The 26,278-nt window shown below is 43.4% G+C and overlaps 1 protein-coding gene across 2 annotated transcripts; it reads right to left on the reverse strand.

Annotated features, from left to right (window-relative positions):
• Positions 1-25,447, reverse strand: IGBP1 (immunoglobulin binding protein 1). Of its 2 annotated transcripts, none has more exons than XM_028092095.2 (6): positions 24,758-25,447; positions 24,096-24,389; positions 15,219-15,414; positions 13,551-13,630; positions 12,719-12,831; positions 1-507 (listed from the first exon to the last, which is right to left on the reverse strand). In XM_028092095.2, exons 1-6 carry the CDS (start codon positions 24,946-24,948, stop codon positions 359-361), a joined length of 1,023 nt encoding a protein of 340 aa, XP_027947896.1. In that variant the 5' UTR covers positions 24,949-25,447; the 3' UTR covers positions 1-358. The 2 variants fall into 2 exon arrangements, with proteins under 2 accessions (XP_027947896.1, XP_027947895.1); XM_028092094.2 differs by having other exon boundaries at positions 1-510; positions 24,758-25,445.
• Between the last annotated feature and the right edge of the window lie 831 nt (positions 25,448-26,278).

Below are 26,278 nucleotides of genomic sequence, written 5' to 3' on the forward strand. Positions count from 1 at the left end.
TTTCTGCACAGGCTCATGTAACAGAATGGACTTTTATTATTACTATCATTTTTTTTAAGAGAATTCATACAGCCACTGATTATACAGAGCCACTTCTCAGTACTCTTTTCTTTCCACTTAAGGAACTGGAATACACCACGAGGAGGAGGAGAATGCCAAAACAAGATTGCTGGCTCGTCACCTAGGGTTACAAATACACGCTTATTGTTTGACACTTTATTGAACTTTGCAAAGCAAGACTGAGCATCTTTGCCTTCGTTGTATGCAGCTGAAGCAGGAGCTCAGGGAGGGGAAGACGGCGCCGCTTTCCTTGGCAGGGGAGATGTGACCCCTGTAGTCCTGTCTTGTGGTGGGAGGACTAGCCCATGTTCTGTCGGTTGCCATAGCCCCTAGGATGGGTGTCCTTCCAGTCATCCCACTCCCGAGCTCTGCGGAGTGTTTGCTCATCATCCTCAACCTCCTCCTTTTGTTCCTCATCTTCCTGGTGCTGAACACTTCTTTTGAGCTCTGCTGCAGTGGAAAAATGAGAAAGCAGGGGTGAGGAACTGAGGGAATGTCAGGTGCCTGGGCTCCACTCTGCACACAACTGCACACAGTGAGAACAAGCAAGGCAGCTAGCTGCCTGCCCCGGAGCCAGCAGAGTGGCCGAGAACACTGCCCTTACTTAACACAGGACCTGATGCTCCGAGTGATCTTCACAAGAAAACAAAAACAAGCTGAATTCACAGAATGAATTCCATTTTGGGAAAGATGTCTTGCTAAAAAGGCCAAACACTGCCCCTTCCCCACCCCCGCCATCCACACACAACAAAAACACCAACTGCCCAACAGAACCCCAGCAAGCCAGAAAGACTCAAAAAATATTTATGATTTAATGATTTGTGGTATGTCAGGAAGGAGGGACTGCAGGCGACTTTCCCCCTCCATCCAGCTCCTTTATTACAGCTATACATTTCTGAGAGAGAGAGAGAGAGAGAGAGAGAGAGAGAGAGAGAGAGAGAGAGAGAGAGAGAAACTGTAAATCACCGGGCAGTTGAACCTACTAGAAAAGGGTATCTGTGCTATTTGACACTTGTTTGGAACAGGTCTGAAGTCCAAATGGTGCTTGTTATGCGGTGTACACCCAAAAGAAATTAAACCAATTGCCACCTCCCTCTTTTGCATTCATTTTGTTTTCCTTTTGTGACGCAAAGGAGCATTTCCTGGCTACCCTGAGTTTGCCCATGAGAAAGAGACTGATTACTATGATAAAAAATGAAACAAATGGGGATCTCATCCTCTTCCAACAGCTTACAAGCTTTGTGGTTTTTGTTTTTTAACATTTTTTCTTGTAAAACAAAAGATCCTGGAAACCACACACACACACACACAAATATACATGTATAATTTTAAGTTTTTATAAGGAAGCTAGACATTTGTAGTCTCCATCTGGGCCAAGAAATAGAGCTTCTGTACCTATCCCAAAGGCTTCTCCAGGAGCATCTTCCAAATGAGAACTGCTCCCCTTCTCCTCCCAAAACGTAACCACTATACCAACTTTTATAGTAGTAACTTCCTGAAGTTTATTATAGCTTTATGACCCAAGAGTGCATCCCTAGATGCCAGAGATGTCCGTTTGTACCTTTTTTTACTCAATGATTTTTAGTACAGAGTTGTGAAACCATCACCAATGAAAAACAATTTCCATTACCCCCAAAAGCTCCCTTGTGCCCACGTACTGTTGATTCCCATTTCTTCTCTCCCCCTAGCCCCTGACTGCCAGCAAGCTACCTTCTGTCTCTTACAGACGTGCCTATTCTGGAAATTTCCTATTAATGGAATCAAACAATATATGGTCTTTGGCTCTGACTTCTTTCACTTAGCATAACGTTTTTAAGGTCAGTCTTGCTCATTTACAAATATTTTGGTATCTTCTGTTTTTTTAAAGGTCTTATTTATTTGTCAGAGAGAGAGAGGACACACAAGCAGGGGGAGCGGGAGCGGGAGAAGCAGACTCCCCGCCGAACAGGGAGCCCGATGCAGGACTCCATCCCAGGACCCCGGGATCATGACCTGAGCCGAAGGCAGACGCCTAACCCACTGAGCCACCCAGGCGTCCCATTTTGATATCTTCTAATCTACAGGCTCCCATCCCATCCCCTTCTTTCAAGTTATCTATCCAAGAAAACTGGAGCATTTGACCTGCTGAGTTTCCCCAAATCTGGATCTTGCTGACTGAATAGTCGTGCTGCAGTCCAACAGGGTCTTTTGTATTTCTGCCGACTGGCAAGTGGATACAGAGGCCTGATCTGACTCAGGGTTGATCCCTTCGGCATGACTCTAGCCGGGGCTGTGTTCCCTCATCAGGTGGATTGTAACATCTGTGTCTCATGTGTTGTGACGTTAGCAGCTGATGAGGCTTGATGCCTGGATTCATTGATTTTCTGGGGTTTCAAAAAGTTGATACTCCTAATTTTAACATTTCTTTTTTTATTAACTAGAATGCTTTTCCAAAGTGAGGCTTCCCCTCATCTACTACTATGTAGTTACCCAGGAGGAAAAAAAAAAGACAAGGATCGACGCTTGATTCTTTCACTTTACCACTTGTCAGGGTAAACAATGGGTTCCTTATCCTCTGAAACGGAACAATTTTTGTTTTTAAATATAATTATGACCCATGGATTTCATGGGTTTTAACCAACTGCAATGATTTCTAAAAAATATGTTTAAAATACACTTTTAAATTTTAGAATAGTTTTAAATTTATAGAAAAAATGAGTAGTATGGAGTTCCCTTTCTATCTGTACCTAGTTTCCCCTATTATTAGCATCTTATACTACTTTTTCCCTGAGGTTTTACCTAATGTCCTTTTTGGTTCCAGGATCCCATCCAGAATGGGACATTCTGGTCCTCTGTCTCTTTAGTCTCCTCTTGGCTGTGACAATTTCTCAGATATTCCTGGTTTTCGAGGACCTGGGCAGTCTGGGTGAGTACTCAGCAGGTATTTTGCAGAATGTCCCTTGATTTAGGGCTGCCTGATGTTTTTCTCATAATTAGACCCGGGGTTATGGGTTTTGGAAGAGAGTACCATAAAGGTTGAAGTGCCCTTATCACATCAAATTAAGGCTACACACCGTCAACATCACTTCTCACTGCTGATGTTAACCTAGATCATCCGACTAACGCAATGTCTGTGAGGTTTCCAACTGTGACGTTAACTCCTCTCCCCCCCCCCCCGACTTCCAAACTGTCGTCTTTGGAAGCAAGTCACTGAACAGCCCACACTTAAGGAGGAGTTATGCTCCACGTCCTTGAGACGGAAATATATACACAAAATTACTTAGAATTTTTCTGTAGGGGAGCTTGGTCTCTTCTCCATTTATTTCTTTGACCATTTCTTTCTTTCACTATAGACCCATGGAGATTTGATTTTTTGTATTGTAATCCAATATTGTTATTTTCCTGCTAGAATTCTTCCAGTTTGGGCCAGCAAGAGTTCTTTCAGCTGGCCTGTGTCCCCATTAACAGACTTTTTTTTTAGTGCTTGTTTTCTAGTACTAAAAGATGCTTCGGGCTCATCTGGTATATTCTCTGCCCCAGCCTAGAAGCAGCCATTTCCCTAAGGGACCCTGTTTTGTTTTGTTTAAGTTAGCGAATGGTATTAAAAAGCCAGATGTGGGCTCTGGAAGTGCTCGTTGCTATTGACAATCACCCTTTTTGAAGCCAAACTGTCTCTGGCCAGTGGAAACATTTTCAAATTGGCTTCTGAGTCCTACTGTTATGACCCTAGTTATCTTTGAAAATTTCTTCCCTGTCTTTATAACAAGATGTTCCCAGTTTCCTGCCCCGGACTTGGAATTAGCTATTTCTCTAAGACATCCTGGTTTCTTCTAATGGGAATGGTATTTCAAGACCACAAGCTGTGTGTGTGTGTGTTTACTTTTCAATACAATTTCTCATGAGTTCCTATTCAGCACTACAGGTGTTTTATTTCTAACTTAAATTTTTTTCATCTGTATTTTTCCACACTAAAAGTCTTACTTTTCAAAGACAGAGGATGATAGAATATCTCCTAACTGCTCACTTATATTATCTCACATTACACACAGTGTTGGAATAACACTAACATTTCCACCAATTACTGAGAACAGTTCTTTTTTTCTTGCATATGCTTTCCCCAATTCTCCATTTTTAAAAATAGTTGTACTGTATCTACATTACCTGAGTACTGAGCAGATAAACAAAAGTTGGAGGGTGATCTAGTTTTCTTTCCTTTATAAATCATCTGCTGTTTTTGCTGAAATGTCTGAGACATTTTTTCTTCTTTAAAGTCTAGTAATTTTACGACAATGTGTCTTGTGGTTGGTCTCAGGTACATGGTATGCTTTATCAACATAAATCTTTTTTTTTTTTTTAATTCCAGGAAAGTTTCCTTAACATTAGTTTTCAGCATTCTTTTTTCCTTGCTTTGGTTTTCTTCTGTAGATAATCCCATTATCCAAAAGTCAGCTCTTCTTTGCTATCTTTAATACTTGCCACTTTTTCTCCAGTTGTGTTTATCTTTATTGCTTTTTTATTTAAAACATTTTCCCTTAGCCAGGCATTTTCTGTAATGTGTACCCATTCTTGTTTTCTTCTGGTTTAGCTTTCACTTCTGAAATAATATATCTCCCAAGTTGTCACCACATTTCTGTGTTTTATGAATCCCGCTTTATATTGTTTGTCCCTGTCTTACACAGTTTTCCTAATGCCTGCCAATTAATTTTTACACAGTATGTAGTTTTTAGCAGTAAACATATTAACTTCATCCAATTTTTAAAAACCGTATATATTGTATGGTGACTAACATAATAAAATAAAATAAAAAATAAAAACTATATATTTTAGATTTGTTGTTTTTTGAGTGTCCTTCTGGAATGCTTTTGATCCTCCCTCCCCCCCCACCCCTTCATAATGATTTTGTGTGGGATGTGACCTTGATAATTTTGTGTTCAATTTTTCCACAGCATTATTGAGACATATTTCACATACCATAAAATTCACCCGTTTAAAGTGTACAGTTCAGCGGTTTTAGTATATTCAGAGCTGTGCAACGAGCACCACCATCTGTTGTTCATTCTTACATGTAATAACTTCTCCTGAACTTTTAGAAAGTATGGTTTGGGGTGGCTTTTCTAACTTCAGAGGCTCCCTTTCTGCTGTTTTTATGTCTGTTAAAGAAATATGATGACTTGCTTCACTGGAGTTCTTGGCTCTGGTCCTCTTGCCCACTTTTATCTGAACCTCCCCTTTCCTCCTTCTTTATGGCCCCTGTTCTACTCAATGTCAATTCTATCCTTAGCAATTTCTCTTCAGTGTGGGACCCTGTTCCTGGAAGCAAGATCTGGTGGGTCCTTTTCAAAAGTTCATTAAAGATTGGACTTCTCCGTCTCTTTCAGACTCTGACCACAGGTCCCTTGTACTCACCCAGTTTTTACTGCAGGGTAAAACCCCTCCCATTTCAACTGCTGTCCTTACACCGGACTGCCACACTGTGGAGGGAATACCTGTTTGCTGTTTTGGAATTCTGCTGTTTGTCAGGTCTTTCAGGTGGGTCTGTCAACGCTTTCTGCTTTCTCCTACACCTATGCCAACCACTTGTTGATCTTGTGGCTATGAGTGACTTGCCCTTATCTGTTTTTATTTTGAAGTTCATGGGGATACGTTGTCACCTCTTTGTTGAAAATGTTGCCCAGGAGGGGCGCCTGGGTGGCTCAGTCAGTTAAGTGTCTGCCTTCGGCTCCGGTCATGACCCCAGGGATTGAGCCCCGAGTTGGGCTCCCTGCTCAGCAGGGAGCCTGCTTCTCCCCCTGCCCCTCCTCCTGCTTATGCTCTCTCTCTCAATAAAATCTTAAAAAAAAAAAAAGAAAAAAAGAAAACGTTGTCCATGAGTTTTTTTGTGTTATTACTGAAATATTCATGTAGACATATACACAAACATAGCACAGCTCAATGAATTTCCGCATCTGAACACAGCTATGTACTCAGTACTCAGATCAGATGCAAAACACTAACTCCACAGAAGTCCCCCTCAGGTCCAATTCCATTCATGATCCCCCACTAAGGGTGAACACTATATTGGCCTTTAAGCAGCCTGTACAAGTTTCGCCTGTCTGCGCACTTTATATGAATGGAATCATATAGTATATATTCTTTTGTGTCTGGCTTTTCTCACTCCTAATTATGTCTGCAAAATTTCTGCTCTATTTGCCACTGATAGCTCAAGAACCAGAGGTAGTTTAACCTTACTGCTAAATAGTATAATAAATGTGAACACACTCAGACTTTATTCATTTTGTTATGTACAGGCATTTGAGTAGGGTCCAGCTTGGGGTACTACAAATAATGCTGCCATGGACATTCTTGTACAAGCCTTCTGTGGACGTATGGTCTCATTACACTTACGTATAAACCTAGGAGCACAGCTGCCAGGCCCCAAGGGCGCACCTATGTGCGACTTGCATGCATCACTACCATCAACACCCCTAGAGTCTCTACACCTTTTATTGTTTCCCTTCTTCGTTTTACTTTGGGTTTATTCTGTTCTTGTTTTCCCCACCCTCTTAAGCTAGAACCTTAGGTAAATAACTCCACCTTTCTCTTTTTTCCTCAGATTAAGGACTGAAAGTTACACAATTCCCTGTCAGCACGGCTTTAGTTGTACGCCCCAAGTTTCAATCTATTTTCATTGTCATTCAGTTAAAAATATGTCTCATTTTCTTTGTGATGTCTTTTTTGACCCGTGAGTTGTTTAGAAGTATGCTGTTTAATTTAAAAATATTTTGAAGACTTCCCAGGTATGTTGTTACTGATTGCTAATTTAAGTCCACTGGGGTCAGAGAACATATTTAGGGTTATTTCAACCTCCGAAACTTTTTGAGACTTCTTTGATGGCCCAGAATATCGTCTTTCTTGGTGCATGTGCCATGTGCATTTGAAAAAGGGTGTATTTTGCGGTTGTCGGATATATTGTCCCATACATGTAGAACAGGTTACGGTGGCTGCTGCTAGTGTTGTCCAGATCATCTACATCCTCACTGATTTTCTGTCTAGTAATTCTTTCAAGTAGAGCAAGAGAAGTATTACACTCTCCAACTCTTGACTGTAGATTCGCCTGTTTCTCCACTTAAGTCTGTCACTTTTTAATTCATGTAATTTAAAAAAGCTTATTAGACACAAATGTTTCTCACTGCTAGGTCTTCCAGATGAACTGCTCCTTTTATTGGTATGAAATGCCCTTGTTTAGATCCAGTAACGCCTTCTGTCCTGAAGTCTACTTTATCTGACGCTCCTCTGGTTACCACAGCTTTCTTATGCTGTCAGCATGGTATATCCTTTTTCATCTTTTCACTTTCAACCAATCTGTGCCTTTATAATCAAAATGCATCTCTTGCAGACAGCATGCAGCTGAGCCTGAAATCAATCTCTGATTTCTAATTTGGAGGTTTATTCCATTTACATTTAGGATAATGACCGATATGACTGGAATGGGATCTGCCATTCTGCTATTGGTTTTCTGTTCACCTCATCCGGTTTTTCTTTTTTTTTTTTGCCTCTCTATTCATTCTTGTTTGCTTTCTTCTTTTATTTTGTCTATTGACTTTATAAGCTTTGTCTCTTTGCCTTACTTTTTAAAGCGGAATTTACTTTTTAAGAGTAGTTTTAGGTTCACAGTAAAACTGAATGGAAAATACACAGTGTTGCATACGCTCCCTGCCTCCATAGAGGCATAGCTTCCCCCACTTTCAACATCCTGTACCAGAGTGGTACATTTGTTACAATCAATGAACCCAAACTGACACATCAGTATTGTCCCAAGTCCACAGTAATTCACAACAGGGTTCTTTCTTGGTGGTGTACATCCTGTGGGTTTGGAAAAATGTATATAATGACATGTATCTGCTGTTATACCATCATACAGAATAGTTTCACTGCCCTAAAAATCCTCTGTGCTCCACCTATTTGTCCCTCCTCCTCCTCTAACCCCTGGCAGTTGCTGATCCGTTTAGTCTCTTCAGGTTTGCCGCTTCCAGAAAGTCCTATAGTTGGAATCATGTAGCATATAGCTTCCCAGACCAGCTTCTTTCACTTAAGAAATCTGTATTTAAGGTTTTTCCATGTCTTTTTATGGCTTGTTTTTTTTTTTTTTTTTTTTTAGCATTGAATACTATTCTATTGTCTGGACGTACCACACTTTATCCATTCAACCTACTGAGGACATCTTGGTTGCTTCAAGTTTTGGCAATTATGAATAAAGCTGCGATAACCACCTCTGTGCAGGATTTTGTGTAGACCTCAGTTTTCAACTCATTTGGGTAAACATCAAGGAGCAGGACGGGCTGGATTGTACGGTAAGAGAATGTTTAGTTTTCTAAGCAACTGTCTTCCAAAGTGGCTGTATCACTTGGCATCACGATCAGCAGTGAATGAGAGTCCCTGTTGCTCCATTTCCATACCAGCATTTGGTGTTGTCGGTGTTTGGCATTCTGGCCATTCTTACATGGGTGTAGTGGTATCATTGTTGTTTTAATTTGCAATTCCCTAATGACATGCGATGTTAAGCTTCTTTTCATACGCTTATTTGCCCTCTGTAGATCTTCTCTGGTGAGGTGTCTATTCAGGTCTTCTGCCGATTTTTTAATTGGGGGGTGTCTGTTTCCTTATTGTTGAGTTTTAAGAATTCTTTGTATGTTTTGGATAAAAGTCTTTTATCAGATGTGTCTTTGGTAAATATTTTCTGCCAGTCTGTGGCTTGTCTTCTTATTCTCTTGATGCATTATTTCTTAAAAAGATTTTACTTGTTTATTTATTGGGGGGGAAGGAGTGTGAGCAGGGGGAGGGACAGAGGGAGAGGGAGGACCCCAAGCAGAGGGCATGAGCCCGACACAGGCCTTGATCTCATGACCCTGAAATCATGACCTGAGCTGAAATCAAGAGTTGGACACTCAAACCGACTGAGCCACCCAGGCGCCCCTTGATGCATTATTTTTTAAGTGGTTGCTCTAGGTAATACAATATTCCTTCCTAACTTTCCAGTCTACTTAAGAGTTAATACTGAACCATGTGGGAGGCAGCCTCAAAAATGGACCCCAACTATCTCAGCCTCCTGGTAGTCATGCTTTTATGGAGTCCCCTCCCATACTATGTGACCAACAGAATATGGCAGAAGTCAGTATGTCACTTCCAATGTTAGATTATAAAAGATACTGGGGCTTCTATCCTTCTATCATTCTCACTCAGATCATTCATTCTGGGTCAAAGGAAGCTCCTAGCTGTGAGCGACCCCATGGAGGGATCCACAAGGGGAGGCCTCCTGCCAACAGTCACAGGAATGAGCCAATGAGCTGGAAGCAGATCCTCCAGCTTCAGTCAAGCTCTCAAAAGACTGCTGCCCCAGCTGACAGCTTGACTGCGACCTTAAGAGCTCCTAAGCCAGAATCACCCAGTGAAGTTGATCCTGGATTCCTCACCCTCAGAAAATATGTGACAATAAATGTTTATTATTTTAAGTTGCAACATCTTGGAGTAATTTGTTACACAGCAATAGATACTACGTACCACTTTCCATAAAACAAGAGAAGCTCCCAAAAAATGGTTCCATCTAGTCCATCGTTTTTGCTATGGCTGTCGTATGTATTACATCTACATACGGTATAATCCCCACTGGACGGTATTATAATTTTTGCCTGAAGAAGCTATACGTAGTTCGTTCCCTTCAGCCTAAGGAACTTCCTTCAGAATTTCTTGTAACGCCAGTTTCCTGGTGAAGAATTCCTTCAGCTTTATCTGAAAATGTCTTAATTATGCCTTCATTTTTTATGGATATTTTCACTGGGTATAAAAGTCTGGGGTGACAGGTCTTCCTCCCTCCCCCAACACTTATGAGACGTTGTTCCACTGTCTCTGGCTCCCACTGTTTCTAATGGGAAGTCAGAAACAACTCATATCACTGTTCTTTTTTTTTTTTTTAAAGATTTTATTTTTATTTAATTGAGAGAGAGAGAGAGAAACAGCATGAGAGGGGAGGAGGTCAGAGGGAGAAGCAGGCTCCCCGCTGAGCCAGGAGCCTGATGTGGGACTCGATCCCAGGACTCCGGGATCATGACCTGAGCCGAAGGCAGTTGCTTAACCAACTGAGCCACCCAGGCACCCAACTCATATCACTGTTCTAAGTGTAACGTGTACTTTATCCCTGGCTGCTTTCAAGATTTTCTCTTTTTCTTTGGTTTTCATCAGTTTGACTACAATGTGCCTATGCGTGGTTTTCTTTGCGTTTAACTTGCTTGGGGCTTGATTAGATTTCTGAATCTGCAAATTTGTGTTTCACTGATTTAGGGAACATTTCAGCCATCATTTCTTCAATTTTTTTCCTGGCCCCTTCTCTTTCTCTCTCTCTTTTCCTACTGTTATTTCAATTGTACATATGATAGAACTTCTTACCTTATTCCACAGGTCACAGAGGCTCTGTTTCACTGTTTTCCAATTTTTTGTTTTTCAGACTGTCTAACTGGTACTGGTCTATCTTTGAGTCAAATGACACCTTCTTCTGCCACTGCCAATTTGCTATTAAGCTCATCTAATGGGTTTCCAAACTTGAGATATTGTCTTTTTCAGTTTCAGAATTTTTTGTGTACAGTTCCTAATTTGCTGCTGCTATTCCTCTTTTTTTCCTTGTTTCTTTTTTTGAGCATGAAAATAAAATCTTTATTTTCAGTTATTACCCACCAATAAGACAAAGTTAGGCTCACAGTTTTAGCTCCTGACTCAGAGTGAACTAGGAGGCAAATTTACATCCATCAGATACAACTTTTTGAAGTTCAGGCTATCCTGAGAGTTTGTAACATACCAGATATTGCTGGATTCTCTAGTGACAGACTGCCAACAATGGCTGACACTAAGTAGAACTTGTGAAGTGTTTTTAATAGGAGGTGTTTTCTAACTGCTGCTAAAAATTAAGAGGTTTATAAACATGTTACATGTCCAGAAACAAGTTAAGATACTTTTAAGTCTACCCATAATGATTTAGGAATGTGTATGTTGTAATCTCAAGAGGGGTCAATAGTCCACATGGACCGAAATAATACCTGCCTCGGGGCAGCAGGTATGTTTGTAAATATAAAATTATATTAGACATTACCTGCTGAGATTTCTTTTCATTTAAGCATATTTTCCCCTCTGCCCTTGAGCATGCAAATAAGCTGCTTTAAAGTCCTTGTCTGCGAATTTCAACATCTGCATCATCTAGGGTTGGTCTCCACTGACTGCTTTTCCTCTTGAGTGTAAGTCACGTTTTCCTATTTTTCTTTCCCCCATATGTATAGTGGTTTAGGATTAAACCCCAGACTTTGTGAATTTTATGTTGTAGAGACTCTGAATTCTGTTTCTTTCCTCTAAAGAGTACTGATTTTCCATTTTAGCAAGCAGTTCATTTGTCTAGTACCAAAATTCCAAATTCTCTTTCCTCTGCATTGGGCAGCAACTGAATCCTCCATTCAGTTATTTTAGCCCCAGCTAGGATGCTTGGAGTATATCCCGGGCATGCATAGCTTAGGTGTCAGCCTGAGATTTAGGCGAGGTGTATATAGAGAATCAGGGCTCCTCCTCTGTGGTTTTCTCCTTTATGGGATAGCGTCTCATTTCTCTCATTTCTTAACCAGTAAGACTGTACGTTTCTAAGTTTCACCTACCCCCACATCACCATGACTGCAGACTGCCAATGGGTGAGAAGCTGTAAGAAACAGGCAACCCTTCCAAATGACCACTCTTCTCTTCTTTGTGCTAGAGTGGAAATAGTCCTGGAATTGGAAATTTTAAGACCCGAATTCAAATCCTAGCTGGCCACTTTCTAGCTATGTTGACTTTGTGTAAGTCAGTTCTCAGACACCATTTCTTCATCCTAATACGGGGATAAGAATGCTTGCTTCACACGGTTGTGAAGAGGATCAAATGCGGTAATACACAAGATAAGGAAACAGAGGCTCAGAGGGGCTAGATGATGTCCTATTTATTAAGTGGCAGGAATAATTGGTTACCCCAGGTCTGTCTGTCCTTTTTCTAATATACCATATTGCTTCCATCTTCATAATGGCCACCTAAGTGTTGACTGCCCTCCAGCCTGTGTCTGCTCTTGGCCATTCTCTAGTTCCTTTGGGTAGTTGTTTTAATTTCTTCAGTTTGTAACTGTTATCTGTGGGAGGGACTGGCCTTGGTACAACCTACTCTGCCATTACCAGAGTGGAACTGCCCTCCATGGGAATTTGGCTTTTGCTATCTAGCTGCTTAGTCTGTTTTTAATGCCAGGACATCTGGAAGGATTCCAAAATTATGCAGCCGCTGCTCCCATCCTCCCAGAATCATCTGCTATTTATCTTAACAATAAATAAAATAAGAAATACCGCCTAGGGTGCCTGGGTGGCTCAGATGGTTAAGCGTCTGCCTTCGGCTCAGGTCATGATCCCAGGGTTCTGGGATCGAGTCCCACATCAGGCTCCCTGCTCAGCAGGGAGCCTCCTTCTCCCTCTGCCTCTCTCTCTCTCTCATGAATAAATAAATAAAATCTTAAAAAAAAAAAAGGAAATATCACCTAGAATCTTTGTCCAGATTACTTCTGCTCCTAAAGGGCAACAGTACTTGGTCAGAATTTAATTGCTAGTGAGCAAGGAACCGAGAGTATAACTACTTTCCTCCTACCCCTTCATACCTGGTGGTGTCTTGGCTATGCCCTGATCTGGTAATGCTCCAAATTTCCGATGCTGATCATACCAGTCATTCACCGTCATAGATGCCAGACTTGGATAACCAGCTCCAAATACTCTGCAAGAATCACATTACATTTAGAAAACTAAACATAAATAGCGCTACTAAAAAGCCTCTTCTCTTTAGTGACAAAACCTGTGTCTGTTTCATCCTTGTTCCCCTGCCCAGGTATCTTCTGAGGAGTTGTGTAAACTCCCGTGAGGATATGTAAAAAGAGGCATCCAGGAAGGTGCATTAAAGTCAAGAGCTTTCATGAGAAGATAACAGCTCAGGATCATCGCCCAGAAAGCAATCCCAGAGGCCAATGTCCCACAAAGCAGTGATGACAACGTGGAAGGGGTCTTTATAGTTGGTGGGTCTAAAAGGTACACAGAGGAAGGAGACTTTCCTGCCACCCTATGGAAAAGCATCTCAAGAACTCAGAATTAAATCCTAAGTAGGCAAATATGTCCTTCTGAGAATTGCTGCTGAAGGCAATAATGGGAAACAATTGAAGTAGGCAATTCTCCATTAGATTCCTTTCCTCTTTCTGAGTTATTTATTTTTGTTGGTTTTCTTTTGGGCCTATTTTTAAGCTTGAGTTTGTGAGAGAAATGTCTGATGAAGAGAGACATACAGAAAGTATTAGAGATAACATCCCTCTGATGAAAGAACAGCCACCACAGGCGAGGACGTGGCCTTTTAACAATGCCCATTCTGTCCATTACTCATGCACTGCAACTGAGCCATAAAAGCAGGGGGCCTACAAAGGCAACCCACTTTTTAGTACTACCTACTTGGCTTGGGCCACATTCCGAGTGAGAACAAAGGGTTTCATTGGAGGCCTGTCCTGACGAGGTGAATGAGAAGTTGATGCCTGGAAAGGAAATTAAGTTATCAGAAGTGCATTTTTGCCATTCTGCCTACCCCATTATGCAGGCTCTTAAGTTTTCAGGTGCTGGAAAAGCCCTGGATTCAAACTTTGCCCACTCCCTATCCCTCAGTCTCTCAGAGATAGCAGCAGAATACTAATGGTGAAGGCTGCTGAGCTCTCCTGAGGAGGCCAGAGTACCCTGCTGAATGAAAAGGAGTAGAAAGCTCTCCCAGAAATCATCTCACCAAAAGTAAAAAAACTCCTTGGCTTTATAATCTTCCCCTCCAAAGAAGGAGATTCCAAAGGCTTTTTCCATGGTCCAGCTAAATCCCTTGAGCTGAAGCTGAAGTCCCTTTCCTCAGCCTGGCCTTGAGTGCTAAAGCAGAATCATTAAGACCCCTCTTCTAAAACCCCCTTCCGATGTAACTATGCAACTAATTGTCAAGAACCCATCTAGGTTTTTAGAAGAGGGTGTTCGTAAAGGCAAGGGGGAAGAATGTGCTGGTAGTTTTCATATAGTGGCGTACAGAAATGTTTGAAGGAAACTTGGCTATCCAGGGGCATGCGGAAACAAAAGTATGATCAGAGAAAAGGTGTTCACTTGGTTGTAGGTTCATCACTTCCAGAGCCAATTCCCATACCAAATAAGAGAGCATTAAACAACAACAACGAACAGGGCAGGGGAGGACCCGAAGAGTCCAGCCTCAAAATGCCTGAAAGCCATTCACCTAGATATGCTCTAAGGGCCTTATGGCCTTAGAATACTAATTGCTTATTCTTGGATCCTTTAACAGGAGTGAGGTTGATGTTACCCGGAGGCCTAAGCTCCTGGGCTAATTAGTACAAATCAAATCAGGAAGAGGTTTCTCTGGGGACTTAAATAAATGCCTGTGGCGAGCTGATAAATTCAACTCAATCCACGTTTGTATCCTGAACCAAAAAGTAAGTGGCAGCAGAGCCTAATCTTCTGAAGCAGCAGCTCCAAAACAGGGTGATGATTTTCAAAGACAGCCAAAGCTGTATCACACCAGGTTTTCTTTATCAGTATACCCAACATTTTGTGCATGGAAAAGTCCTTCTGTGTCTCATACTTGGGGGATCTAAGGGTGTGAGAGTGCATCACTGTGTAAGGTTAAATTCGGATTCCTCCTCCCAACCTAAATATATTCCTGATCGTTCCTTTTATCTTCCTTCTACACTGTTCTCTCCCTCCTCCAGTGCCACTTTCCCTCTCCGTTCCCATCTCGTTCCTCTTTCTCCTTTGGTTATTATAGTCAAGCACAGATTTTAAAGGCCCACCTTCCTATGCATTCCTTCAGCACTCAGACGTCCCACAGCCCAAACCAATTTAGGTCACAAAATTACACATGGCTAGAAGTGTGTTACAGGTCAGAGAGCACTGGGGAACACTACTGCAAGCTAGAGAGAAAGCTACCCTGGTGAACCTTCAGCCTTCCTCCACCAAGCTTAATGAGGACAATGATTTTAGGGAGACTTAAAAAGGATTTTAATTCGATCGTTCTCCTGTAGAACACTCCAATCTCTTGACACTAGCTTCTTGAGCTATATGATAGGCAGCGACCAGGCTTACCTCTGCTGAGGAGTCTTTTTCTCTCAGGATCTTCATCTCCTGGTCAATGCTCTCAATCTCTTCCAAGCTGATACCAATCCACCTTCGAAGGTGAAGGAGGTAATATTCACGAACATGCTCATCATCTGCTTGACCACTTTCCACAGCAGATTTCAGTGCGGACAACCTATGCTCCAATTCCTTCTTCTGCTTGTATCTGTTCCATAGAAAAGCATTGCCCATGAACTTAAAAATGAAGAGATATTCCTTCAAAGAAGGCCACAATAAGAGTTTACCTTTGCCAAGTGACCAGGCGGTAAGTATGCCAGTTTCCATTTTGGCAAAAATACAGATTCTATACCTCCGAACTCACCACCAAGGCTGCAAGTCCTCAAGACTGCCAAGGCAAGGAAGGGATCAGCTGGGGCTGTGAAGTACCTTCTGAAGCCAGAAAAATACAGAAGTAACCGGCTCTGAGCAACTCCTCCCATCATCTTTAGAGATGGGAGTCCTGCAGTAATTTTAGTATGTCAACCCGTTCTAAGTTGGATACTTAGTATCAATGTCCATTGCTGGAACTACCACTTCAAAGAGTCACAGAATCTTAGGGGTTGTTTACCTGCCACCGACACAGGGATTCCTTGGGAAATAGCCTAAAAAAAGTGGTCATCTCTTCTCTTCTGGGCCAAACAATCTTAGCTCTTCTGGCTCATCCTTCTACTAAGGGAATCATGTTGTTTGAACCAAGGAAATACTCTCTTTTATTGTATTTTTCTCAAGGACAAGGTGCTATATACTAAGTGCTTTTATCTGTACGATCACATTTTTTTTAAAGTAAGCTTTACACCCAACATGGGGCTTGAACTCATGACCCTGAGATCAAGAGTCACATGATCTACTGACCGAGCCAGCCAGGTGTCCCCTGACTCATCCCAATATAAAGACTCACAACCATCCTGCCTGCCTTTTCCAGGATGCATTCATTCATTTGAAAAGTATTTACTGAGTACCTATTATGTGACAGGCACTGTTCTCAGTGCTGGACACACAGCAGTGTAGACAAGAAAGTCCTTGCTCTCCTGAAGCTCTTGTTCTAGTGGAAACCAAAAAAAGAGATGATGAGTCAGGTGGTGTAAGTGCCATGAAGAAGCAAAAAGCAAAGTAAAGCAGACAGAATGATAGCACAAAAGTAGAAGTGCTATTGTATACAAGGTGATCAGGAGGAGGTGACGTTGCAGCAAAGACTTCCATGAGGAAGCAAGCCATGCCAGTATCTGAAAGAGGGTTCTCAGGGGGAAAAAAGAAATGTGATGGTCCTGGAGTGGGAGAGAGCTTGGCTTGAAGTGTCTGAGAAATAGAAAGTAGGCCAGTGTGGCTGGCATGGAGCGAAGAAGAATGACAGTAAATGAGGTAAGAGAGGTAGCCAGGGCTAGAATTTGTAGAACCCTGTAGGCTGTAAGACCCCAAATATCAAATACCATGATATTTTGAGACAGGAAAGCCACGGGAAGCTTGCGAATAGAATACTTGACATGAATAGAGTGACATGAAAACTTTTTTTATATGGGCCACTCTGGCTGTTGTGTGGAGTGCAGACTGTGGGGGAGGGGAGGCAAGGATGGAAGCGGAGAAATCCATTAAGAGGATATTGCTACAATCTAGATGAGAGACAGTGACTTGAAATATAAAGCAGATGTACTGGATGTAAGGGCTTGGGGGGGGGGAGAGAGGAGTCAAGGAAAAGTTCCACAATTTCCAAGAGAAGTCTTTTGAAATACCTATGACTGGAACCCCACTCTAGATGTCCAGAATCAGATGCTCCTCTGCAGGTGTTCACCCGAATCTGGAGTTCTTAACCTGAGGTCCACAGATAGAGTCTAAGGGGACGGGGGCCTTGAATTCCCTGAAATTTTATGCAGAATTCTACTTTTTTTTTGGCCCAGGAGAGGTCTGTAGTTTTTATAAATTGCCAACAAGGTCTATGACCCATGAAAAGTCAAGAACCACTGCTCTGGAGACATTCTTTATTATACCAACTTTTTAGGCTCTTCTGATCCTTTGACCCAACACGTGAAACAGTTTATATGGTGTTACAAATAACCGTCACAACACCACCATCAGTAGCCTCTGAGCAAAACACCACAAAGATAAACTCCTAGCTCACAAATGCTATTACAGGTATCACTTGAGGACAATTAATTCTGGTCCCACTCCTACCCCAACCCTCTTTCCTGGATGTACCTACAGCAGGAAAAAAACCCTACCAGGGCCTTAGAGTGTATAAAATCCAAGGTAAATTCTGGGTCAGTCTACCGGTCCTTTGAATAAGGTTCTTGTGCTTCCTTTCCCATTCTCTGCACGCTTGCGGTCTAACCCCATTCATGGACTGCTTCTTCACTTCCTCGCTCCTGTCATCTTTGAAACTTTAGCTCCTCCACTCCTGCTTTTTTTTTAGGCCAGTGTTTTTTAAACCTTTTGGTCTCAGCCGAAGAACCCTTTCTTCTTATGAGAGCTTGGAACTCCAGTAAGTAATAAACAGATCAAAATCCACCTTGGTTAAATCAGAGGAAGGCTCCCAACATCGCCCCTACCCAGGCACTGGGATGGATTCTTAGAGTTCCAAGGAACAGATTGAAAACCACTGTCCTAGACTTTTCATTACTGTTCTAGATTTCCCACGGTGAGCCATTACACGGAAACACTCCCTACCACCTTAGAATCCCCAGTGCCTGTCACCCTTCTGACTCTGGACAACTTTCCCCATTCCCTTTTTCTGTTCTCAGGCTGCTGCAGAGAGCTAACAAATTATAAATTTGTGTCAAATGAGTCAACAACAGATCCAAATGATCAAACTTTGGCCAAGCGGTCGGTCACTTGTGCTCAGCTCTCCTTCTGTTCATCTTTTGTGGATTCCACGCCACCATCACACTCACCAAATGGCCAACCGACAGAGAATTCAGTGTCCCTCTTTACCTTAAAATCTCTGTAGTTTCACCCTTCCTCGTCTTTAAGGAGCTAACGCTGTCTTTACCAGGGCAAGGTCTCTACCATTCCACTTTTGCTATCGATCCTGTCCCTACCCACATCTTGCCAGGCCTCACTCTGTCAATCATCCTGTCATCAGCAGTTACAACTTTTCACTCTACTGGTGCCACTCCAGGTCCATCTGACTCCAAAGTCCAGGCTTTATGTGCAACACCATATTGCTTCCATTTTTCTGATGAACACTATCTGGTCCTCCCAAGATACTTCCAGTACCTACTATGATCCACTTACTGGGCTGGGTCCCAAGATACGATGATACAGTTAGGATACTAAAGATTCAGTGAATCCAGGTCTCTGACCTTTAGGAGTTTCAAGTCTAGAGAATGACATTTACACTGTGATAAGTCACACAAACTAAGTGCTACTGTATCTGGGAGGGGGCTTGACAGGGAGAAGTTTCAAAGAGTACAAGACATTTGCCCTCTCTCTTCCCCAGGCTTTTATAAGCACCTTGTTGAGTCTCTGACCTCTGATTGCTCTTTCCTTCCTCTTTCTTCTCCCTTAACTTGCCCCAAGATCTTATCCTTGGCTTTTTTTTCCTCTCTACATGTTTTTCCTCGGCAATCCATATCCACCAAAGCTCCTAAAGATTTAGCACTAGCCACCAGTCTCCTAAGTTTTAGTGACATTTCCATCTGTCTATGGATATGTACCCAATTGTCACTTCAGAATCTAAGTTCAGTAAATAGAACACCAGACTCACTGCTTACCCAGCTTCTACTTCTCTCTTTCTGGCACAAGAATGGAGGTGCAGTTAATCCACCACTCACGCTCTCATAGATGGGAATCAGAGTAGAGAGGATATGCGAAGAAGATGTGGTATATAAATACAATGGAATATTATGCAGCCATCAAAAGGAATGAGATCTTGCCATTTGCAACGACATGGATGGAACTGGAGGGTGTTATGCTGAGTGAAATAAGTCAATCAGAGAAAGACGTGTATCATATGACCTCACTGATATGAGGAATTCTTAATCTCAGGAAACAAACAGGGTTGCTGGAGTGGTGGGGGGTGGGAGGGATGGGGTGGCTGGGTGATAAGACATTGGGGAGGGTATGTGCTATGGTGAGCGCTGTGAATTGTGTAAGACTGTTGAATCACAGACCTGTACCTCTGAAACAAATAATACATTATATGTTAAAAAAAAAAAGGAAGAAAATAGCAGGAGGGGAAGAATGAAGGGAGGGAAATCGGAGGGGGAGATGAACCATGAGACTATGGACTCTGAAAAACAAACTGAGGGTTCTAGAGGGGAGGGAGGTGGGGGGATGGGTTACCCTGGTGATGGGTATTAAGGAGGGCACGTTCTGCATGGAGCACTGTTATACGGAAACAATGAATCATGGAACACTACATCAAACACTAATGATGTAATGTATGGTGCTTAACAAAATGATCCAAAAAAAAGAAATGGGTTTTGAGAGAGGATATACCATTTAGGTGCTTTATGTAGCATGGCCTCAGTATGTAAAGCGGTGGTGTGGGGAAGGAGGGAGGACTTACAGAAACTCAAAAGGATCTCAACAATGCGTTTTCTAATCATATCAATGCTTCTTGCAAAAGTAATACCTTTGACAGCTGTCACTTCATTTTTATCTCTTTTCCCAGCTGAAGTACCCTATTATAACATGGTAATTTGTCTTTCTGCCTCTCTCTTCCCTTTCAGGATTCTATACACATCACTTCCTTCTGCAGACCTCTGACCACAGTACTCTCTGCTTCTGCCAAACTAGATTCCTCTGCATGCCCTGTACATACCTCAAGTTACCCTGCCGTGGGCTTTTGCTCTTTATTCCTCCTGCTTGTCAACAATAAATGTTTCTCAAGCATCTCCTATGTGCCAGGCCCTGTGCTAGGCATACCACAGTGAACAAGACAGAAACAGCTCCTGCCCTCAAGGAATTATTACATTCCAGGAGAGGAGAGAGACAAAGCCCAGGAAGACAGAAAAATGAAGAACACTTCATGCAAAGAGAACATGTACCAAGACTGTAGAAGGAGGGAGCTGGGTCTGTGCAAAGGACTGAAAGAAGGCAACTGTGGCTAGAATCTAGTGAACAAGGTAAGACTGAAGAGAAGCAGGCGCCAGATTGTGCAGGGCCTTGGAGTTGGTGATTTGGCTCTCCCAGGTGAAGTGCTAGTGGCCCACACTGAGGTAGGACAGTGGAGGTCCAGAGAAACAGGACATCAGATTCATTCTGTAGCTAGAACTGTCAGGCCTTGCTGGTGGACTGGATGTGGAGAGTCAGAAGGGAGGAACCGAGGCTGACGGCTGACTCCTAGCTTCTGGCGTAAACACCTTGGTGAATGGTGGTGCCTCAATGAGATGGTGAAGACCTGGGTGTGGGGGCACACTGGGGGTTAAAAAGCCAAGGGTTCAATTTAGGCCATGTTAAGTTTGAGACGTCTCTGAAACATCCATGCAGGGTGTTGGAAGGATGAGTCTGAGGGTCAGGAAAAGTCTGGGCTAGTGATGTAAATGTGGGATCCATTAGCATAAAGATAACACTATTATCTTGTCTGGCAGACATTTTAAAAAAATGTTCAAAGACCAAGCTTTCTAGCCAAAGAAATGCAAATAAAAACAATGAGATACCTTTTTTGGTTTTCCCAATTGGATTTTCTAAGTGTTAACATCTAAGACCAGGGCAGTGGGATATATTCTAAAACTCTTGTTGTTGTGGATAGCAATGTTGCTACCATCAAGAGTCTTAAAATATTTAAACCCTTTGATCTAAGTCACCGGTCCTTCTAGAAATCTACTCTACGGAAACAGTGACAGATGCAGTTAAAGAAGTCTGTTCATAATACTACTTAGAAGAGCAAAAACAAAAACAAATAAAAGAAGACCCCAACCTATACATAGTCTAAGTATTTGACAGTAAAAGATTAGTCTGAATGATGATGGTACAACTATGGCATGCAAAATTATGCAACCATTAAACAGCATGGTTTCAAGAGACATGGGGAAATGTTCACAATATAATGTTAGGTTTGAAAAGGAGAAAAAAACTATATATATATATACAGCATTATTCCAAACTTATTAACTATAATAACTATGTATCTGGAAGGAAATACACCAGGAAGTTAACAAAGATCATCTCCGAGTGCTAGGATTGAGGCCTTTTTAATTTAAAGAATACTGTTTTTCCGACTTTCTACAGTGACTATTATTACTTTTACATTCAGGAAAATCTGTGATTTCTGTTTTTAAGCACGATTCAAGGCTCATCTCGCATGCATGACATGCTGAAGCCTTGTCCTCATCCCTCCTGCTCACTCCCTGGTCTTTCTCTAGAACCCTCTATCTCTATGACATTTACAGTCCTATTTTGGGGTGTACTACAATTATTTGGATACCAAACTCACTGTTTAACTACCTGTTACATGCCAGTGGGCTGCTCCCATCTTCTTACAAAAGACAGGACGCTGAATTCCACTTCCTATCAGCCTCTCCCATTTCCTCAAAAATTAGTCACTGTCACAAACTAACCCTGAACCATGCTTCATTATTCTTTTATAGACCATTACCACCTGAACTTCCATTGTTATTTACCAGCTTATTGTCTGTCTCCTCCACTGAAATAAAAGCTTCATGAGGGCATGGATTTCATCTGGTTCTCCATTACTTAGAACAGTTCCTGGCCCACAAGAAAGGCTCAATACATATTTGCCAAATGAATGAATTGATTTTCGGCTCTTTAGCCCAGACCTCTCCCCTGAGCCACACACTACCAGATACCTCTACTTGGATGACCTCTAGACACCTTAAATGCAACATGGCTCAATACTGAATTCATATGCTCTCCTATCCCGATTTGTTCTTCCTCTTCTATTCCCCATCTTAATGAGTTCCACAAGCCATGCGCGTATGACAGAAACATGGACATCTTCCTTGTTGCCTCCGTCTACCTCACCTCCCAGAACTAACTGATCACCAGGTTTTCTGCAGATTCAACCCTTCTAAATAAATATATCCCCCTCATCTCTTCTGCCATTGCCATAGTGAGGCCTTGTCACTTGTGACCTAACTCTGTCATACCGCTTCCTAACTGCTGCCACTGTGTGCTAGTCAAAATGCAGACATGACCACGCTCCTCTTTAAAAACCCCCAACACCGGTGCCTGGGTGGCTCAGTCAGTTAAGCAACTGCCTTTGGCTCAGGTCATGATCCCGGAGTCCCGGGATCGAGTCCTGCATCAGGCTCCCTGCTCAGCAGGGAGTCTGCTTCTCCCTCTGACCCTCTTCCCTCTCGTGCTCTCTGTCTCTCATTCTCTGTTTCTCAAATAAATAAAATCTTAAAAAAAAATAAAAATAAAAAACCCCAACACCAAAAACCTCCAGTGGATCCCAGTCACGAACCAAAGTTTAGGTTCTTTAGCATGGCCTACTAGTAAATGACATTCATATAGTATTAACTATGTGCCAGATACTGTGCTGTTTTATGTGCTCTATCTTATTTATGTTTCTTAATCCTACAAGACAGGTACCCTTATTACTTAAATGTGATTTCACACATGAGGAATCCTGAGGCTCAGAGAAGTTAAATGACTTGCCCAAAGTCCAATGGCTTATACGTAAAGCTGGGTCTCAAACCCAGGCCTCTGACTCCACAACCTGTACTCAGCAACGAAGACAGAACAATAGCTGACTTTGAGTACTTACTGCATCCGCCACTGTGCTAAGTGCTTTTTGTGTATTTCTCTTTTCATCTTCAAAACGACTTTATGAAGAAAGACCGATTATTATCCAATTTTACAGCTGGGGAAAGTAAGGCACCAAGAGATTAAGCAACTTACCCAAAGTGAGAGTGATTAAATGGTGGAACTGGGATTCAAATCCCTCCCCAAGTTCTTAGCAGGAGGGCTGTTCCTTCACCTTCCTCACATCCCAAGCTCTCTTTGGTCTGGACCCCACAACATTCTTCAGCATCATTCCTTCCCCTTCTCCACGCCCCCCTTCATGTTCCAGCATCATCTAATCGCTGAGTTGTTTCCCCACCCCAGCACTGTGCTCTTCAGTGCCCCTGTGGCTTTACTAACACTAGTACCTCTTCTGGCTAATGCCCTCCTTTCCTCTTCCTCCAAATAATATTCCTAGTCATCCTTAAACAACTTGTCACAGGAGCCATCTATTCCAGGGACCCTTCTCCTCTCTCCTGCTCCCTTTGGTTAGGTTTCCCTCCTGTCTTCTCTATCACATTATTTTATATTGCTACTTTGCTTCTATACCTCTTTTCCTCACCAGACTATATACTCCTCCAAGGTGGAGACCACCCGTACTTACTTGAACTCCCCCGCTCAGTTTGTATCTCCAGTGCCTACAGTGGCTCCTAGACACTGTGAGCACTCATTCCATGTTTTTTTTAAGTCTGAGAGTAAGCCAACTTGTTCAAGGTCACACGATGGAGCTGTGCTAGGACTAAGATTAGTTCAGGATGTTACACGCCTGATCCATTACTCTGTTTGAACAGAACTTCTCACTCAGGGGATCATCAATGGATTATAGCTACAAGATGTTGTGCCATTCAGAGATATCTACCCCACTGTACATATGAATAATGCTATGCTGTGATGTGGGAAAAAATTGGGAGACACTATGCTAAACTACATTCTGTTGTTGGCAACCATAGGGTAGCAGGGGCCTGATGGTTAGGTATGACCATCTCAACAAAAGCAGGGGCTTCTTGAAAAACTCAAGAGAGTTGACTCTCATCAGGTCCTAACGCTCAACAGGAACCAAAAGAGTGACAGACACCACTGTTCCCCTCCCCGCCCCCCAAAACATGCACCCCGCCCCAACAGCACTGCCATTGGGCAGTCCTCAAATTATAGCTACTGACCCACCTCTCTATTTTAGCTTGTCTTTGAGATGCCATATCAGCAAGGCTAGGATAGGCCATGGAGGAACTAGCAGTGTTATTATCAGTTGAGTTGTTCTTGGTTTTGGGCAGCTCAAACTCTGCCACATGATAGTACCGGCACTGAATTAAGTAGTTTAAAAAGTGTTCTCGAGCCCACTGCAAATGATCTAGACGCTTGCTGGGGTTGACTTGTTTCATGGTGAGTGCTCCTTGAAATGCTGGCACCATCAGGTACTTCAGGTCGGTGGAAGCAATCTCTTCCAAATCTTCATTTCGGCTGGAAAGAGCAAAGAGGAGGCTGTGAAGCCTGGACGGGCATTCGCACTACGGCCCTTGCTTCCTGGCGGGGGCGGGGGCGGGGGAGGGGGGAGGGGAGGACTGCGGTGGGTGTGTGGAGGGAGAAGGCAGGAGGAATGAAAGTGGCTGTCCGCTCACACCCAATGTCTATGCAAACAGCCAACACTAGGGAGCAGAGACGTGGGATAGCAACCATCTCGAAGGCAGGTGGAGAATGTAAACAATGCACAGGAGATCGCGGTGGGAGGCAGGAATAAAAGGTTCCTAGGCCTTTTGGAAGGGTCGGCTCCACCCTTGATAACCATTATTACCTCCGTTCTCAACCGTGAGTACCCTGTCCCCCATTACCTGAACAAGTCGAGCTGCGATAACATTTCGGCAGCCTTCTTAAGGAGGTCTAGTCCCTTGACCACCTTTTCCTGGATCACTCGGGAACCGGTGGGTTCAGTCGCTACTTCCACTTCGTCTAGAAGCTGTTTGCTGGTTTCGAACAGCTCGGGGAGCCGCGGTAGCAGCAACTCGTCTTCGGCTGTTGCCATCTTGGGGGAGGGAGGAACGCGGAAGACCTCACTTCCGGGGTCAAAGGCAAACTTGGTAAAGAAGAACGCGGCGAGCGGGAACGAAACCGGAAGGAGCGCCGTATTGGTCCCGTCGCTCCATAGTTATCAAAGCGACAAAGGACTTGCGGAAGCCGCTGGTCGCCGACTCTGGCAACCGTTTCCATAGACTCAAGCTTTGCAGGCTGCTGCCTGTCGCAAGTAGTAGGCATCTGCTGCAGTCAAGCAAGCGAGCAAGCAAGCCAGCCCTGCGTGCTGTTTTACGGGTCGATCCTCGTCGCCGACCCCGGGCTGGGAAGTTCCGTGGGCTCTGAGCTTAGCCCCCGGCGGGACGAGGTTGAATTCGGAGCGGGCGCGGGCATGCCGAGGGAGCCGGCCAGGCGCGCGCCTTACCTCGCGAGGCGCTCCCTCGGTTGAGGGGCCGGGGCCGCCAGAGGCTCCCAGCCGCCACGCCGCTCCCCGGGTTCGGTCCTCTGCGCGCGCGAGTGGGAAATGCCCGTGGCGCCCCCCTCCGGCTTCCGGCCATCCAGCCGCTAGAGCCCCGGGCTCCTCCCCTTCACGTCATCCCTGCTACACACACTCGCACACCCTGCACCCCCCGGCTCCTACACACCCACCCCTCCGTCAAACACCCCTGCGGCCCGCTCCTACACACACACACACACACACACACACACACACACACACCTGCAATTCTAGTCACTCCACAGCCAACGTCCTCTCCAAAGTTACTTTGCGCTCCTACACACACACACACACACACACACACACACACACACACACACACACACACACACACACACCTGCAATTCTAGTCACTCCACAGCCAACGTCCTCTCCAAAGTTACTTTGTGAACCTTCCTTGAGCCCCCTCCCCCGCCAAGCCACTGAAAATATTCACTTTTTGTGGCTCTCTGTCAGAGCACCTATGACAGTGTACTATCACAGCTAGTGATCTACCAAGCTATCTCCCTTAACCTGAACGAGTCTGATTAATTTTTACACCCCTCCAGCTAACCCAGTGCCTGGGTCTTACCTAGTGTTGGGTGTCCTAAGAATGGAAAGATAAGTGATCAGTTGGGAAGCAGCCCAAAGGTGCGGAACTGCGCTGGTCAGTAGGGTAGCCTCTAGCCACATGGGGCTATTTGAACCCCTGAATGTGGCTATTTTGAGGTGAGATGTGCTGTAAATGTAAAATACACACCCAATTTCGAACACATGATGAAAAAAATATAAAATACCTAAATTTTTACACTAATGTGTTAAAGTGCTAATATTTTATATATGTTGGGTTAAAGATATCATTACAATT

This window comes from Eumetopias jubatus, unplaced genomic scaffold (assembly GCF_037043125.1).
Source record: "Eumetopias jubatus isolate StellerSeaLion01/CBP00866 unplaced genomic scaffold, mEumJub1_p1.0 scaffold_11, whole genome shotgun sequence".
NCBI lineage: Eukaryota > Metazoa > Chordata > Mammalia > Carnivora > Otariidae > Eumetopias > Eumetopias jubatus.

Coding starts and splice junctions, on each gene's coding strand:
- IGBP1 (XM_028092094.2), bottom strand. CDS start 24,948: ATGGCAACAGCCGAAGACGAGTTGCTGCTACCGCGGCTCCCCGAGCTG. Junction 13,631..15,218: donor AAAAAGACTCCTCAGCAGAG/GTAAGCCTGGTC, acceptor TTTCCTTTCCAG/GCATCAACTTCTCATTCACC. Junction 511..12,718: donor CATAGCCAAGACACCACCAG/GTATGAAGGGGT, acceptor TTTCCACTGCAG/CAGAGCTCAAAAGAAGTGTT.